Genomic DNA, 18,020 nt, shown 5'->3' with positions numbered 1-18,020 from the left:
AGAATGGCCTAAACCCGGGAGGCGGAGCTTGCAGTGAGCTGAGATCCGGCCACTGCACTCCAGCCTGGGCGACAGAGCAAGATTCCATCTCAAAAAAAAAAAACAATTTAGCTCACAAGGTGGTGTATTAGGTTCATGCTGGAGCACAAAGCTGCTCCTTACCCCCTCCTGGAGCTGACAGCCTCATGGCCAAAAAGGTGAACAAGGAAAACATAATTATAAATGGAGAAAAAACACTGAAGGAAACAGAGGACTATACCAGGGAGTGTCCTAGACACCCAGAAAGCAGTATTTAGGGTGAGAATTAGAGGAGAAGGTCATGAATGGAATTGCATGTGTGTGGGGTGGGGTGGGGGTGTCAAGACCTACAGGCGGGTCCATGAAACAGGCCAAGGATCCAAGATAACAAAGGCACATCCAAGGAACTAGAGCCCAGCGAGCGAGGGCAGGGTGGCCACTGATAAGGCTGGCCATCAAGGCAGGAGCCAGACTAGGCAGGTCTAGGCAGGTCTAGGCAGGTCGTGCCGAGGGGTCCACGTGCTACCCTAAGGAAATGAGAAGCAACATCATCCAATTTTAAAATGAAGGAGAGCAAGACAGGGAGGGGAGAAGTAACGATTCCCTGAACGAGGGTAGTGATAAAGGACATGGAAGAAGGGGACAGATCTGGGATAGGATTTTGGAGGTGGGACCTGCCTGGTTTTCTTAAGGACTGGACTAGGTGTGGGGACATGATGGAAATGCTGAAGGATAAATCTCAGCTTTCTCAAGTGAACAACCCAGTGTGGGATGGTACCGCTTACTAGCATAGAGAGGGTCTAGGGAGGAACAGGTGAGTGGAGAGAGGCTATGCGAGACCCCTGGTAGCAGCTGAGCTCAGGTGCCTGAAGCCCACAGGAAGTGGGCGGCTCACTGATCACACACATTTGAGCCCCCTCCCAGGACACAGGTGGCTTTTTGAGTCCAAGACTGTATGGAGAGGCCGGGCGCGGTGGCTCAAGCCTGTAATCCCAGCACTTTGGGAGGCCGAGGCGGGTGGATCACGAGGTCAGGAGATCGAGACCATCCTGGCTAACATGGTAAAACCCCGTCTCTACTAAAAATACAAAAAAACTAGCCGGGCGTGGTGGCGGGCGCCTGTAGTCTCAGCTACTTGGGAGGCTGAGGCGGGAGAATGGCGTGAACCCGGGAGGCGGAGCTTGCAGTGAGCCGAGATCACGCCACTGCACTCCAGCCTGGGAGACACAGCGAGACTCCGTCTCAAAAAAAAAAAAAAAAAAAAAAAAGACTGTATGGAGAACCCCTAAGGAGAAGGGCGCTATAACTGAGCCTGGAGAAACTCATTCAGAAGTTGTGTTGAGGAAGGAGAGGCCAGTAAACTAGATGAAGAAAGGATGACCCAAGAGAAAAGAAAGCTTGGTTCCTGGATGTCACAAGATGAGCGTATTTCCAGGGAGGAATATTCTCCACACTGCTGTGAGCTGCTGAAAGTTGTTGAAAGGCTTCCCTGGATTTGAAAACACGGAAGGAAGGCACCAATGACCTTGATAAGAGAAGGCATGTTCTTTTATAGGAGTGGAAGCCAGATTTCAGCAAGCTGAATGACATCATGTACATAAAGTTTCAGACTGTGTAAAATAATACCTTATATATGGATACATTCATATATGGAAAAATACTAAAATACGCACAAGAATCACAGGCTTCAAATTCAAAAGAGGTTATTTCTAGAGACAAAGGGATGAATAAGAAAGTGGAGAGGTACAAAAGGGATTCAAGTGAATTTGCAGACTGGGTGCAGGAGCCTAGGAGCTGGGGACCAGCCTGGGAACATAGCAAGACCCTGTCTTTGCAAAAATAAATAAACAGTAAAATAAAATAAATAATTAGCCAAGCATGGTGGTGCATGCCTATAGTCTGAGCTACTCAGGAGGACTGCTTGAGCCAAGGAGGTCAAGACTGCAGTAAGCTGCACACCAGCCTGGGCAACAAAGCAAGACACAGTCTTTAAAAAAAAAAAAAAAAAAGGTGCACTGGTGATACTTTTCTGTTAAAAATATGTAACAGGCATGAGCAAATATGGCAGGCAGCTAAAAGGAAGATACTGATGGGTATGAAATGTTCTATATGCCTGAAATACTTCAACAATAATTACTTTTTAGACTACTCTGGGTAAACTGTCTATAGGGTGTGCCAGGAGCAGTAAGGAGCCACAGGGTGCAGTAAAAATAAAACAGTAATTTTTTAGAATGAATGAAAAGTGAAAGAAAGGCAGACAACTACTCCAAGAAGTTGGCTGAGAAAAGAGCAGAGAAATGGACTTTTCTGTGGGAAGCATCTTTGTATACTGGCGGGAACAGGCTGAGGATGAGGGCGAGAAAACACTGGGTCACACCACAGAAGTTGGGCCCTCGACGATGGGGGCAAGGAGGGCACCGGGCAATCCTCGACAGGAGGAGACAGCACCTCCCCTGCTGTCATGAGGCAGGAGAAGGAAGAAAAGATGGGTGTGAAGTGGGGTGGCAGGGGCGGGGGTGGCTTGGCCACATGAGGAAGAAGGGCTGCCATCAGGGAGATTCTATTTTCTCAGTGTAGTGGGAGGTGGCATCACTGGCTGAAAGCAAAGGAGTGTAAAAAGAGCAGAAAGGCCTGGACAGACTAAAATGGTGGCAGAAAAGGTCAAGGTGAAAAGGTCAAGAGAGCACTCGGAGGCCTCCTACTGTGGGCTGGTCCTCAGCATGAGTGGTCCAGAAGATGGAGCAGGGGACCAAGGCAGGTGTTAGGTTCACATGTGTGAGCTGAACAGTCAGGAGGCTGGGGCCCAGCAGCCAAGAGGACACCAAGGGCTGTAAAGTCACACGACAAGGCGACAAGGCGCAGGTCTGGACCTCAGGGTCCAGCCATCTACAATAAAGCCAACTGGTCCCACCCCCACACACAGCCTCCAATTAGCATTCCAGGGCCTTTCTGATGAACAGAAAGCCAGCTCAAGGAAAGTCTTTGGCATGAAAGACAGACCAAAACATGCAAGCAAACAGGAAAAAGACCAAAACATGCAAGCAAACAGTGAAAATTAAAAAGAAATGACAACAATGCAGCAAATGGCATGAAACTGAATAATAAAAAAACTAGAGACTGGACAATATTAAGATGTGAAAAATCATGTTTTGAAAATTTTACTAATGAAAATTTCCAAAACATAAAATGAAATACTTTGCCAAGTTCATTATGGAATGATGTGAACTAGACATTAATGAATCACTATACTGTTAACTATAAATTATGGTTTACTCTGTGTTTGCCTTTTGGGATAGTTTTAAAAAATTATTTTTTGGCCCGGGTGGTGCCTCATGCCTGTAATCCCAGCACTTTGGGAGGCCAAGTCAGGTGGATCACCTGAGGTCAGGAGCTTGAGACCATCCTGGCCAGCGTGACAAAACCCCATCTCTACTAAAAATACAAAATTGGCTGGGCATGGTGGCGGGCACCTATAATCCCAGCTACTGAGGAGGCTGAGGCAGGAGAACTACTTGAACCCGGGAGGCGGAGGGTGCAGTGAGCGGGGATTGTGCCACTGCACTCCAGCCTGGGCGAAAGAGCAAGACTCTGTCTCAAAAAAAAAAAAAAAAAGAAAAGAAAATTATCTTTTACTCTGTAAAATGGAGCAGTAAGTCCTAGTTAAAGTCTCAACTTCTAATGTTTATTTTTTATTTCTCATACTGGAAACAAAGATGTAGTAAAATGCCTACAAGAAATGTCACCCATGGCCAGGAGTGGTGGCTCACACCTGTAATCCCAGCATTCTGAAAGGCCAAGGAGGGTGGATCACCTGAGGTCAGGAGCTCGAGACCAGCCAGGCCAACATGGTGAAACCTCATCTCTACTAAAAATAAAAAAATTAGCCTGGCGTGGTGGTGTGTGCCTGTTATCCCAGCTACTCAGGAGGCTGAAGCAGGAGAATTGCTTGAACCTGGGAGGTGGAGGTTGCAGTGAGCCAAGATCACGCCATTGCACTCCAGCCTGGGCAACAAGAGCGCAACTCTGTCTCCCAAAAGAAATGTCACTGATCATAGGCAAAAGTCTCCTTAAAACAGACTTTTTCAGAGCTGTTTTTGATTGCCTTTTATTTAAGCTTAAATGCTTCTGGCTGTGGAAAAGGAATAGAGAATGCCACATCAGAGTGACTAGGAAAGCAACCCTGTGCTAGGCTGGAATCGCCCCACCGGAGTGGCTCCCTGCAGCCCACCATTCAGTCATAAGGTTGTCACCACGAGAGGAGACTCGCACAATTCTCCCCCACGTTATTGCTGATGACCATGCCACACCATCCCACACCACTGTGCTCTCTATCCACTAGGGAGCCAACCTCTGGTCTAGCTCTTGCATGATGGTTAGATTTTATAAACATATCTGCTGTGCTGGGAAATAGCCAATCTTCCAAGGGATAAAAGACTTCATGTTGGTCCGGTGTGGTGGCTCATGCCTGTAATCCCAGCACTTTCAGAGGCCAAGGCAGGTAGATCACAAGGTCAGGAGTTCAAGACCAGCCTGGCCAAGATGGTGAAACCCTGCCTCTACTAAAAATACAAGACTTAGCTGGGCTAAAATACAAAAATTAGCCAGGCGTGGTGGCGGGCACCTGTAATCTCAGCTACTTGGGAGGCTGAGGCAGAGAATTGTTTGAACCCAGCAGGCGGAGGCTGCAGTGAGCCAAGATCGTGCCACTGTACTCCAGCCTGGGTGAGAGGGCGAGACCCCGTATCAAAAACAAAAAACAAAAAACAAAAAAAAACTTCATGAAGTCACATAAAGCATACTAGAGAACTGCTCAAATCACATGTAAAGCAACTGACAAATGAGGATGTAGGCAGAGTTAGACCAATTAAGAATCTTGTCCACGCCTGTAATCCCAGCACTTTGGGAGGCCAGAGGCAGGCAGATCACGAGGTAATCCCAGCACTTTGGGAGGCCGAGGCAGGCAGATCACAAGGTCAAAAGATCAAGATCATCCTGGCTAACACGGTGAGACCCCGTCTCTACCAAAAATAAAAATAAAAAAAAAACAAAAAAAGCCGGGCGTAGTGGCAGGCGCCTATAGTCCCAGCTACTCAGGAGGCTGAGGCAGGAGAATGGCGTGAACTCGGGAGGCAGAGCTTGCAGTGAGCCAAGATCACGCCACTGCACTCCAACCTGGGGGACAGAGTGAAACTCCATCTCAAAACAAAACAAAACAAAACAAAAAAGAATCTTGTCTGGGCACAGTGGCTCATGTCTGTAATCCCAGCACTTTGGGAGGCAGAGGTAGGTGGATCACTTGAGCCCAGCAGCTCAAGACCAGCCTGGACAACACAGTGAGACTCCATCTCTACCAAAAAAAAAAAAAAATAGAATAATATTAATAGTAATAATAATAATAATAAGCTAGACATGGTGGCATGAGCCTGTAGTCCCAGCTACTTGGAAGAGGCTGAGGTGGGAGGATCTCTTGAGCCTGGAGGTCCAGGCTGTAGTGAGCCTTGATCACAGCACTGCACTTCAGCCTAGGCAGCAGAGCGAGACCCTGTCTCAAAAAAAAAAAAGAAAGAAAGAAAGAAAAAGAAAAGAAAAACTTAAAGAATTTAAAAAGTTTCAAATATTCCAAGCCCTGCTATAGGGAATGATTTGACTAGCAAAAAACAGACAAAATTCCCTGTGTCCACTGAGCTCTCACCCTGTTGTGGTTTTATCTTTGGAGCCTGCCATCCCATCTGTCTGCCAAACACTCCTGCTCGCTTGCCTCGATGCCTGGCTGGCCACTTACCCTCCCCAGACAGCTCCACCCCGTCTTTCCTGACTTGGGTGCCAGCCTCTTCTCACTGGTGCCCCATCTTAGCTTTCCTGCAGCACTACTGTTCAGAGACATGACCCTCCCTTCCTCTGGCTCCCGCACATCTCCATCCTGGCCCCTTAACCCTGTTTTTGTAAGCCTATTCTCCCAGCAGGCTGTGAGTAGAGGTTGTCATCCTAGTGCCTGGCACAAAGTGGGCATTCACAAAGATGTTCACTGTTAAATGAATGAACAAGCTAATGAAACAGTTTAAAATGTACATTTCTAAATAAAATGGCTCTTTTGAGAATCAACAGGCAAAGGCCCTCTGGAGCCTCTCCTATTTGAACACAGGTACCAATCTCCCCAAAGCCAGGGTTACCTCAGCAGCCCCCCGCCAGGACCGCACAGCTTCTTCCAGTTCAGGTGTGTGGCCCATGCCAGATAAGCTGCCGCCACTGCTGCTGTTCTTTTTTTCTGGCACAATGACCTCAGCAAAGCAAGAGTGAGCCACCGGCTGGACCTTCTGTAATGCATGAGTCAAAAACTGGAAATGGACTTGCACCACAGTCAGGAAACATCGCCCCAACACCTGTGAAAACAAGACAGCCAGGGATGTTTAGGTTGTGGGTTGCTGTTGGATTCACGCAGTAAATTTTCAGTGACCAACTTAATAGAAGCAATGGTTAACTGGAATTCCAAAATCATACAAAGGTAAAAGGCCACCATGCTTCAGAAGGATCTGCCTTTGTTTTTGTGTTTGGACCTCGGTGACTGATGCCTAGAAGTCAAAACATTTCCATCAAATAACAAGGTCCAAGGTTGAAATAAGTCTTCCCATTTCCCACCAACTTGCCCCAATCCTGTTCTCCACTCCCTACATCTGGACTCACACCACTTCTGGTGTCTTTGAGCTCCTGCTGAACCACAGTCATCCACAACTGCAATTATGTCCACACAGTATTCAGAAGGTAAAGAAGAAAACTGTGCAACTGAAAATCTGAAAGAAGGCCAATTTGACCATAAGACATTCCATTGAAAATGGAATCCAAATATACTGGTTATTTTAGTAAGAGTGTTAACATAGTTATTAACATAGTCATATGTCATCTTTCCAGTCTTACGAAACAAAGCTGACAGACCAGTCTTCCAGGAGTCAAGAAAATATAATGGACAGCTCCATTCATGAGTACTATTAGCCTGATATATATCCGTGATTGGCTGCTAATAGACCAAGTAGGAAATTAACTTAAAAAATACTATACACATAAATATGTAATTATAATAAGATGTATACTAAATACATACTACGTGCCACAAACATTTTCAGATATGATTGTGCATTTCTCTGGCAGCCTTCTGGTATGGGCTAAGGCTGTTCTGACAGCTCCTTTGCTGCTCCTCCCTGTTACTCTCTTGCGTAAACCAGTTACAATGTGTTCTCTATCATTTATTATTTATCTTTCTTTTTTTTTGAAATGGAGTCTCGCTCTGTCACCCCGGCTGGAGTGCAGTGGCATGATCTCGGCTCACTGCAACCTCCACCTCCCGAGTTCAAGCGATTCTCTGACCTGAGTGCACCATCACACCCAGCTAATTTTTGTATTTTTCAGTAGAGATGGGGTTTCACCATGTTGGCCAGGCTGGTCTCAAATTCCTGACCTCAGGCACTCCACCTGCCTCGGCCTCCCAAAGGGCTGGGATTACAGACGTCAGCTACCATGGCCGGCCTTATTTCCTCTTTAACACAGGGCAAAAACCTGCCACTTACAAAGCAACCTGACCACAAACCTTCCAGATTATTGACATTTTTTCCTAATCTCTCATAGTTGTTTTGCCCACATCAGATCTGACAATAATACCAACAAAAACCTTTTGTAGCTCTTTTATCCTGTTTCCTAATAATCTTTTTGTGGAAGATATTTTATATTTCTTTGGCTTATGCAGATTACTTACTCACAACTTACTTTACTGAGTTTGCAATTCACCCAACTGAGCAGGAGTGGACCTGAGAGAGCCAGCCCTCAGCCCACTGCCTCGTGGAAGTAGTAAAGGTCAGGGAACTATGGCCATTGCTTTTTACAAGGAACCAAAATCCAGCACAAGTGCCCATGCACTGTCCTGACCCTTGAGCAGCACACAGTAAGACTCAACCTTCCTCTCCCCTCAGATGAACACGTGGACTCTCTGCCTTGTGGCATGCACGTGGACCTCTTACCCTGCCTTACCTCACGCACATGCGCAGATTCCTTGGGCGCAGTGCGCAGGTGGACCTCTCGCCTCGCCTCAGCATCTACCCTTTGCCACATGCCCTCTCAGTTCCCACGAGTCAGAGCTGTTTCCTAGAGAAGCAGGGGCAAGCCAGTTCCCAGCATGACACTTACTCTCTCTGAATCCCTCCTCACCCCGTGGAAATCACCAGGACCAACTAAAGCAAACAAAAAACCGCACACAAATCTCACACCAAAGCATCCGCCCTCCAGAGTGAACAACTGGCATTACAGGCTGAAGTCCCCCAAACTCCTGGGCTTCCACTCACACCTCCTCAGAGCACTTCCCCCAGTGCTCTGTGCTAGACTGGGCAGGGTGAGGGACACAGAGGCAGCGCACCCAGGCCAGTTAGACAGGTGCCAGGAGTAGAATAAGCAGCAGCTATTCAGTCCTATAGAGCACACAGACAGCTTTAGTGGAGCAAGCAGCCTGGACGTGACCAACGCTGAAGAGTCACATGGGCTAGAGCATTCAATCCCAGGAACCACCCTATGAGGTCATCCTCCCTTCACAGACAACAAGATCAAGATATAGAAAGGCTATGAAATATTGTCAAGGTGATACAAACTAGATGTGGTGGACCAGTCACCTGACTCAAATGTCCATGCCCTTCACTTGTGTGCCCCACTGCCTTCAGCAGACTCTAAACTGGGATCGACTGGCACATGACAGAAACTCCACCTTAAATGGTGTAGGCTGAAGGTATCCTCAATCTCCTCATCCACTGCAGACACAGGGAGGAGGAGTGAGCTGGCTCCCCAGGGACACAAACTCTTCCTCCCTCTCCTTCCTCAGCACCTTGGCAGCTATGGGAAGCTGGAGGAGCAGGAGAAAGGGAAGACGCCATGCTCCATTAGCTCTGGGTTCACACGCTCACAGCTCTGACGGACACAACTGAGTCATTCATTCTCTCAATAAATATATAACATGGGGATGCCTAATACGCACCAAGCACAAGGAGCTGGGAACACTACCGGAAAGAGAATGAGCAAGTCCCTGCTCTCACCAGGGTGACATTCTAATGGGGGAGTCAACAGGCAATGAACAGATATGCAAGGTCGGGTGCTGCTGGGAAAGGAACACAGGCGGGTGGGAAGGAAAAGGCTCTCCGAGGAAATGACCAAGGGCAAAGAGAGAGCTACCCTATCACCTCCTAAGGGGCAAAGTTCTGAGGAATGGCTAAAGGCCTGAAGGAGGGCCCCCAGATCAAGAACAGGATGCTCTCTGACAAGGCCATCACCCCTGGGGAGAATGAGGTAGAGGAAGCCCTCTTGCTATGGGGTGGCAGTAAGAAAGGCAGAACGCTGCCGTAGGAAGGAGTGGGGTAAGAGACTCGGGTCAGTTTTTTTTTTTTTTTTTTTTTTTTTTTTTGAGACGGAGTCTCGCTCTGTCGCCCAGGCTGGAGTGCAGTGGCGCGATCTCGGCTCACTGCAAGCTCCGCCTCCCGGGTTCCCGCCATTCTCCTGCCTCAGCCTCCTGAGTAGCTGGGACTACAGGCGCCTGCCACCGCGCCCGGCTAATTTTTTGTATTTTTAGTAGAGACGGGGTTTCACTGTGGTCTCGATCTCCTGACCTTGTGATCCGCCCGCCTCGGCCTCCCAAAGTGCTGGGATTACAGGCTTGAGCCACCGCGCCCGGCTCGGGTCAGTTTTAAAAGGCATTGTCTGTGTTGTCTCCACCACTTAGGACCTGTTTGACCTTGGATGAGTCATTTAACCTAAGCTTCTTTCCTATAAATAAGGAATGAGGACAACAGCTCAGCCACTGTGCACCTCCCTCTCCTACCCAGGATGCCTGGAGACCAACTCAGTCATACAAATTATGATTGTAACAAAATATCTACGCTGTAAATAACTTATTCAAAGCCAATCAAACCAATGTTAATGTTGGACCTTGGAAACAGCCGTTTCATCAGATAGCTGCTCTAAAAATTTACCCAGAGTAGCAGATACATAACCACCACCTTCTCTTAAGAGACTACAGAGCTCAACCTCTTGCCTGCCTTTGCCCACCTTTCCTCTATGAGGATCTCATGTCTTAGCTGAGCTCCCCGCCTGAAACAGACCCCACTCTCCTTGACCCAGGGATGAGCCAGTCCTTGGGTGTCTTCCTGACATAAATTTGGGAGTGTGTGACCCCAGGACTGTGGAAAGCTATTTTCTCCTTCACATGGAGAAAGTTTCCTGGACTGTGTGGTTCAAATTGCAGAACAGGTATGGGAAGCTGGGGATGAGCAGAGTGGCCAAAGGCAGGCATTTAAGTTTAAAATGCCAGTGAAGCTCTATCAACAGCTACCATTTTTTGAGTGTTTAAATACCAAGCACTTTACGTTTGGTGAACCATCCCTGTGGGGTGTGAGCAATTCACCCATTTTACTGATGACAACACTGAGGTTTACTGAGATAAAGAAACTTGCTCAATGTCAAGCAGGTAATAAGTGGGGATCTGACACCAGGTCTGTCTGACTCCAAAAGTTGTGTTGCCAACCACCAGACTACACTTTCTTCCTTTGACAAGACCTAGAATGTAGCCACAATAGTGGATAAATACTAATCAGAGGAGGAGCTATGGATTACAGACGGCTATCGGGGTCTACTGAATGAGAGCCTGTTTTCTAGCAACCTTGATGTTGGAGGAGAAGCGTGCATGTTTACCTTCCTATTCCTTTGCACACATACCACATCTGCTGCTAAGGATGTTGTGTTCATGTACGTGACCAGAATACCTTTTCTTTTTGATGATATTTATATTTTATTCAGATTGTAAAACAGTTTTTAATTTCAGGCCTTCCTATTTGGAGCCCCAAAAGACTACCCTTTCTTTTTTTTTTTTTTAGACGGAGTCTTGCTCTGTGGCCCAGGCTGGAGTACAGTGGCACAATCTCGGCTCACTGCAAGCTCCGCCTCCCAGGTTCCTGCCATTCTCCTGCCTCAGTCTCCAGAGTAGCTGGGACTATACGCGCCTGCCACCACGCCCGGCTAATTTTTTGTATTTTTAGTACAGACGGGGTTTCACTGTGTTAGCCAGGATGGTCTCGATCTCCTGACCTCGTGATTCGCCCGCCTCGGTCTCCCAAAGTGCTGGGATTACAGGCATGAGCCACCGTGCCTGGCCAAGATCACTCTTTCTATACCACTGCAGTTGTTGAAGATCAACCTACATGTCAACTCTGCTTTCCTGGAATATTTCAAAGTTTAGTTGCAGCTATTCCTCTTCTAGGCTCAGGTCTGACTCAGCCTGTAATACCTGCATGTGGTTGGAATTATGGAGTGCCCAAGTCCACCCCATTTCCCAAAACATGGTGTGATTTTCACATCAATACAAATAATTTCTCACTAAGTTCACTGTTCTGCTCAACTCCATGAACTCGAGTTCATCTTTTTTATATCCCTTTAGAGTGAGGAACAAGTAAAACTCTCATACATCCATTTATTTCTGATTACTTTAAAAACCCAGTGTAAGTAGGTCCAAGATGGGTGCTTGCATTAGAAATTCCAAAGCATTCAATCATTTCTTTCTCTTCAATACTCATTTATACCTTAAATGTTACATTAGGTTCCTAGTGTCCTCAACCTTGTTCTTAATGAGGTCTCTTTTGTTCTGATGATCACTGGATTCATTACATAATGAGCTACACACTAGAATGTGACACAAAGACCCAGAGATAAAGAGAATGCAGTACACCATGCCTGGACTATAGAAAGTAATTATGAAGATTATGCTACAGTAGAAAAATGTAAGAAACAGGCTTACTGAAACTAATAAGTAAAAAACTAACTAAAGAACAACCCAGTCTCCTTGCAGTCAGCAATAACCTAGAGCATAGAAAAGCTGCCATGCTATGTTTAGAACAAATGAGGGAGAGAAAGAAAGCTCATGCCCAAGGGTGTCGGAACCAACACCAAATGCTAATAATTCACACAAGAGTACATTCTGCCCCCGGACACGCTGCTTCACTGCTGGTGATAATAACAGCATGGGCAGTTTCTGAGTTCATATTTCATGGGCAATGCACTGTGGTGCACAAAACCTTTTGTATCAGTAATACTCATCATCAATAAGTCAGGGGGGGAAAGATTAGCTATACAAACATACAAATAGTTCTAAATATTCCTAAATAGGTATAACCATTGATTGTATGATTCCTAACAGCCCATATTTGAACCTATAGATTTTTTTTTTTTTGCAAAAAGTAGATTGTGTGTTGTTTTATAGTTTGCTTTCCAAAATAAAATATATTAAAAATTTGTTACCATATCAATATACATAGTAAGTTTTATATTTCAGCTACACTGCTATAAATCTTAACACACCTAATAATAATAATTACCAAATATCATCCAGGGAAAAAATGAAATGCCACTCAAGATAACTAAGTCCATGTTAATTACTATTGAGTAATTTTTCCCATTCAAAATGCAAGTTTTTGCCAGGCACAGTGGCTCATGCCTGTAATCCCAGCACTTTGGGAGGCTGAGGCAGGCGGATCATTTGAGGTCAAGAGTTCAAGACCAGCCTGGTCAACATGGTGAAACCCTGTCTCTACAAAAAATACAAAAATTAGCCGGGCATGGTGGTGCACGCCTGTGATTCCAGCTCCTCGGGAGGCTGAGGCAGGAGAATCGCTTGAACCTGGGAGGCAGAGGTTGCAGTGAGCCAAGATCACAACGCTGCACTCCAGACTGGAAGAAAGAGCGAGACTCCATTTCAAAAAATAAATAAAAACAAAATGCAAGTTTTCTCCATAATACACTGTGGGTTTATATAGGGCAGAGATAAAAATATATTTAAGTTATCCTGATATATGGCCTCAGGAGCCCATCAGAGGTCAGAAAATTCTTTTTGTTCGCAAGTGTACTTTTTGTTAAAATTTGTCACTTCCATCAAGAATACTAAAATACCTCAATTGATAAACCGATTACAAAGGCAAACAGGAAACTGGCAAATAGAAATCAGTCTCCAATCAGTCTCCATATGCCAGTCTCCTTATCATGACATATCACTTGGGTGAGGCCACTCTGTCACACTGGATGCCTTGCATGTTACCGCACTGAGACAGAGATCCCAATATCCACATCTGACAGGGACACTCCCAGCCGGCTGTATGTGCACAGTGTTCCAAGTGGTATAACTATGGCAAATCTTGGAATGGGGTGGAGAGGAGGCCTCACCTCCCTTCAGCAGCAGCACCCTTGCTTCATTTCCTTCCTAGCTCTCCAGCTGTTCCAGTTTCAGACTCCTGCGCGGCTTCCTATTCATCTTCTGACTGTGAATGTGGGAGTGCCCCAGGGTTTACTATTCTCCAACTACGCTCTTCCTTGATGACCTCCTTTAGTTCTCTAGCTTTACATTCATCTACTGACTGAGGGTCTCCAAGTTCTGGACCTCAACCCTCAACTCCAGATTTGTGTATGCAACTATCCTCTAGAAATCACCCATGGGATATCTAACAGGCATCACAGACCTATTATCTGAACTTACTCTTCCTCACTACTCCCCATCTCAGTAAATAGTACTACCAGAGAGTGACTACCAGAGGCTGGTAGCCAGAGAGTGACTACCAGAGGCTGGTAGCCAGAGAGTGACTACCAGAGCACTACCAGGGAGTGACTCCAGAGTGATTTACCAGAGTAAATAGTACTACCAGAGAGTACTACATAGCACTACCAGAGGGTGCTCATGTCATAAATCATGCAAAATACAACTGCTGAAATATTTATCAGCCTTTATTTATTTATTTATTATTTTAATTTTTATTTTTCTGAGATGGAGTTTCACTTTTGTCACCCAGGCTGGAGTGCAACGGTGCGATCTTGGGTCACCGCTACCTCCGCCTCCCAGGTTCAAGCGATTCTCCTGCCTCAGCCTCCCGAGTAACTGGGACTACTGGCATTCATCCCCATGCCCAGCTATTTTTTGTATTTTTAGTAGAGATGGGGTTTCACCATGTTGGCCAGGCTGGTCTCAAACTCCTGACCTCAGGTGATTCACCCGCCTCAGCCTCCCAAAGTGCTGGGATTACAGGCATGAGCCACTGCACCTGGCCGCAGCCTTTAAAAAGAAGGAAATTCTGATGCTAGCCTTAAAAAGAAATTTAAAGCTCACGAATGAGCCTTAAAGACATTATGCTAAGTGAAACACACTTGTCACAAAAGGACAAATATTCTATGGGTCCATTTATACGAGGTTCCTAGTCAAATTTATAGAGACACAAAGAAAGGTTGTTGCCAGGAGCTGGGAGGAGAGGGGAACCAGGAGTTATTGTTGAACAGGTACAGAGTTTCAGTTTAGGAAGATAAGAAAGTTCTAGAGATGGATGGTGGTGATGCTTGCACAACAATGTGAGTGTACTTAACACTACTGTACACTTAACAATGGTTAAAATGGCAAAATTTATGTTACATATATTTTACCGCAGTAAAAATACATATAACTACTTCTAGTCACCTCTGCTACCCTTCTATTCCAAACTACTATCATCCCTCACTTAGACTGCTCTAATAGCCCCTTAACTAGTCTTCCTGCTTCCATTTAATTAGAATCAGGTTTATCTACATATAACAAAACAAAAACAGAAACAGGCCAGGCATGGTGACTCACACCTGTAATCCCAGCACTTTAGGAGACCCAGACAGGAGGATCGCTTAAGCCCAGGAGTTTGAGACCAGCCTGGGCAACACTGTGAGGCTCCATCTCTACAGTAAAAAAAAAAAAAAAAAAATTAATTAAAATCAAACCCAAAACCAATATAGTGGCTTAAATAAGAACGATGTTGCCGAGTGCAGTGGCTCATGCCTGTAATCCCAGCACTCTGGGAGGCCAGGGTAGGTGGATCACCTGAGGTCAAGAGTTCGAGACCAGCCTGACCAACATGGTAAAACCCCGTCTCTACTAAGAATGCAAAAATTAGCCGGGCGTGGTGGCACACGCCTGTAATCCCAGCTGCTTGGGAGGCTGAGGCAGGAGAATCGCCTGAACCCAGGAGGCAGAGGTTGCAGTGAGCCGAGATCACACCATTGTACTCCATTGTACTCAAGAGTGAAACTCCATCTCAGACGGGGAAAAAAAAACAATGATGTTTATATTTTTCTAAGATAAAACAAATCCAGAGCAGAGGGACCAGGGCTGGAATAGAGATGCCAGGGCATCACAAGGAGCCTGCTTCCCAGCTTTCTGCTCAGCACACTCATGCGAGGCTCCCATTTCTAGGTGACTTCACGGTTGGAAATGGCTAAATGGCCCTCGGCCATTCTGCACGCACTGGAGATGGTAGAAAATTGGGGGAGAAAGGATCACCCATTTCCCCTTAAGAAGACGTCCCAGTAATCTCATGCAGTACTTCTAGTTACACCGTCAAGAACCAGATCTTATTCAAGTGACCACTCCCAGCTTTAAGGAACTAAGAGTAGTCCTTATTCCAGGCACAGTATGGAAAACAAAATGAGAGTTTGTTACTAAGAAAAAAGGGCAGCTTGGGCAATGTAATGGAATCCTGACTCTACAAAAAAAAATACAGTTTAGCTGGGTGTGGTGAAGTGCACCTGTAGACCCAGATAGTTGGGAGGCTGAGACAGGAGAATCACTTGAGCCCAGGAGTTCAGGCTGCAGTGAACTGTGATTGTGCCACTGCACTCCACCCTGGGCAACAAAGTGAAATCCTGTCTTGGGGGGAAAAAAAGGTAAAGAAAGAAAGAAGAAAGGAAAAAAGAAAAAAGAGATTGTATATTGAGAGGCAGTTACCAGTATCTCCTCACTCTCCCCATGGCCTACTGGGCTATCTGCCCTGCCCCCACTTGGATGCGCTCTTGGTTAGGCAGGAGGTTCTGGTACGAGGGCTGGCCCTGGCACAGTGGGTGTGGGGAGAGGAGCAGTTGAAAGTTTTGCCGAATCAACAGACTTGAGGCTATTTTCCATCTGCATCACAGCACTCATCACACCTAGTGCCACTGTCTATTTATTTATCTGGCCTACCAGTCCTGGAGCGCTTTTATTGACCCTGTCATCTGTGCAATGCTTGCAGCTAGCTCATGTGTATTTATCGAGGCGGGTGGGTGGCTCAGCTGGAAGAAGAGGAAGGCAGGGCAGGTGGCTGGGCCTACTCAGGAGCGGTCCTAGTGAGAGCAAGGGTGCTCAGGGGTGCCTCCACATCAGGCTGTTTCTGATTTCCTGGCTCTGGACATTTCGCCATTAGCAGAGGGGCAAGGCAGCCTGTTCTCACAGTGGGATGGCCTCTGCCAACAAGCCCCTCTGCACTAGACTGCCCTGGCCCGAGGCAGCGGGGAGGCAGCAGACACATAGGACACATAACCCCTTCGCTGGCTGGCCTCAGAAGGACTACAGGCAAATGCTGTTTTATGGGTGCTCAGGTTCCTGGTTTGTAAAGAGGAGGGAGGCTGCCAGAACAGGCCATATCCAATCCTGTGAGGTCTCCCAAGCTGACCAGAACCAAAAAAATTAATTCAGGAGAGCCAGTTCTATCTGAAATTATATTCCATGAACTCTCCTATTTGTTTCCTTCTAATCTACCCACCAAACCTAATTTTTCCAGCAAATTCACTCAAGCCTTTTCAGCAACTCAAAATTTTAAATCCTACTCTCTGAAAAGACAGCAACATTGTCATTCAATCACTAGTCCCCCAAATTAGCAACATTTCATTCTTTCCTTGACTCCTACCCTGCTGCTGGCCTCCCACTTTCAGAGAGGGTCTTTTCTCTGTTCCCATTTTCTCCTTTGATTCACTTTTATTCTCTTCATTTTTTTGAAGAACACATGCTTTTCTCTTCATCCCTATACCTTGGGTTTTCTAACTACTCAATAATGGTCCCTTTCTGTTAGAAGACCACTTCACATGCGAAAACTCCTCCATGAAATGGAGTTATTTATTGGGTACTCATACATTACACTTTTAATACATTCCTGAATTTCTCTCCCTTTTTGCAAACTTGGAAAAGGTCCAGACAGACACAAAAGCATGTACCCATCAAAACGCTTCAATCCTATGGCCAGGCACAGTGGCTCATGCCTATAATCCCAGTGTTGTGGGAGGCTGAGGTGAGAGGATCACTTGAGCCCAGGAGTTTGAGATCAGCCTGGGCAAACAGCAAGATCCTGTCTCTACAAAAAAATTAAAAGTTTCGGCCAGGCGCAGTGGCTCAAGCCTGTAATCCCAGCACTTTGGGAGGCCGAGACGGGCGGATCACGAGGTCATGAGATCGAGACCATCCTGGCTAACATGGTGAAACCCCGTCTCTACTAAAAAAAAATACAAAATACTAGCCGGGCGAGGTGGTGGGCGCCTGTAGTCCCAGCTACTCGGGAGGCTGAGGCAGGAGAATGGCATGAACCCGGGAGGCGGAGCTTGCAGTGAGCTGAGATCCGGCCACTGACCTCCAGCCTGGGCGACAGAGCGAGACTTCGTCTCAAAAAAAAAAAAAAAAAATTAAAAGTTTCAATTCCATTAACATTTTGCCATGTTTTTTCCATCTATCCTTCCCCATCATTTTTTTTTTTTTTTTTTTGAAGCAAATCCCAGTCAACCAAGACTCAGTAGGTGTTCAAGCTTCCCAAATTCTCTTTTAAACATTATCTTTTTTGGCCGGGTGCGGTGGCTCAAGCCTGTAATCCCAGCACTTTGGGAGGCCGAGACGGGCGGATCACGAGGTCAGGAGATCGAGACCATCCTGGCTAACACGGTGAAACCCCGTCTCTACTAAAAAAAATACAAAAAACTAGCCAGGCGAGGTGGCGGGCGCCTGTAGTCCCAGCTACACAGGAGGCTGAGGCAGGAGAATGGCGTAAACCCGGGAGGCAGAGCTTGCAGTGAGCTGAGATCCGGCCACTGCGCTCCAGCCCCGGCGACAGAGCGAGACTCCGTCTCAAAAAAAAAAAAAAAACAAAAAACAAAAAACATTATCTTTTTTACATTTGGTTTGAATCTCAACT

At 46.4% G+C, this 18,020-nt stretch overlaps 1 protein-coding gene across 6 annotated transcripts in view; it reads right to left on the bottom strand.

Moving 5' to 3' along the window:
- Positions 1-18,020, bottom strand: part of GARRE1 (granule associated Rac and RHOG effector 1) — a 109,573-nt gene that overhangs the window by 39,597 nt on the left and 51,956 nt on the right. For all 6 annotated transcript variants that reach the window (XR_011617402.1, XR_011617401.1, XR_011617403.1 and 3 more), the window contains one exon: positions 6,189-6,398. Coding sequence is in view for 3 of the 6 variants with exons in the window: in XM_011765291.3 (XP_011763593.2) it covers positions 6,189-6,398 (210 nt within the window). In the remaining 3 variants the exon portion in view is untranslated. The remainder of the gene's footprint in view (positions 1-6,188; positions 6,399-18,020) is intronic.

Source organism: Macaca nemestrina, chromosome 20 (genome assembly GCF_043159975.1).
Source record: "Macaca nemestrina isolate mMacNem1 chromosome 20, mMacNem.hap1, whole genome shotgun sequence".
Classification (NCBI taxonomy): domain Eukaryota; kingdom Metazoa; phylum Chordata; class Mammalia; order Primates; family Cercopithecidae; genus Macaca; species Macaca nemestrina.
Note: the sequence above shows the minus strand (reverse complement) of the source record. Positions and strands in the feature narration are given on the sequence as shown.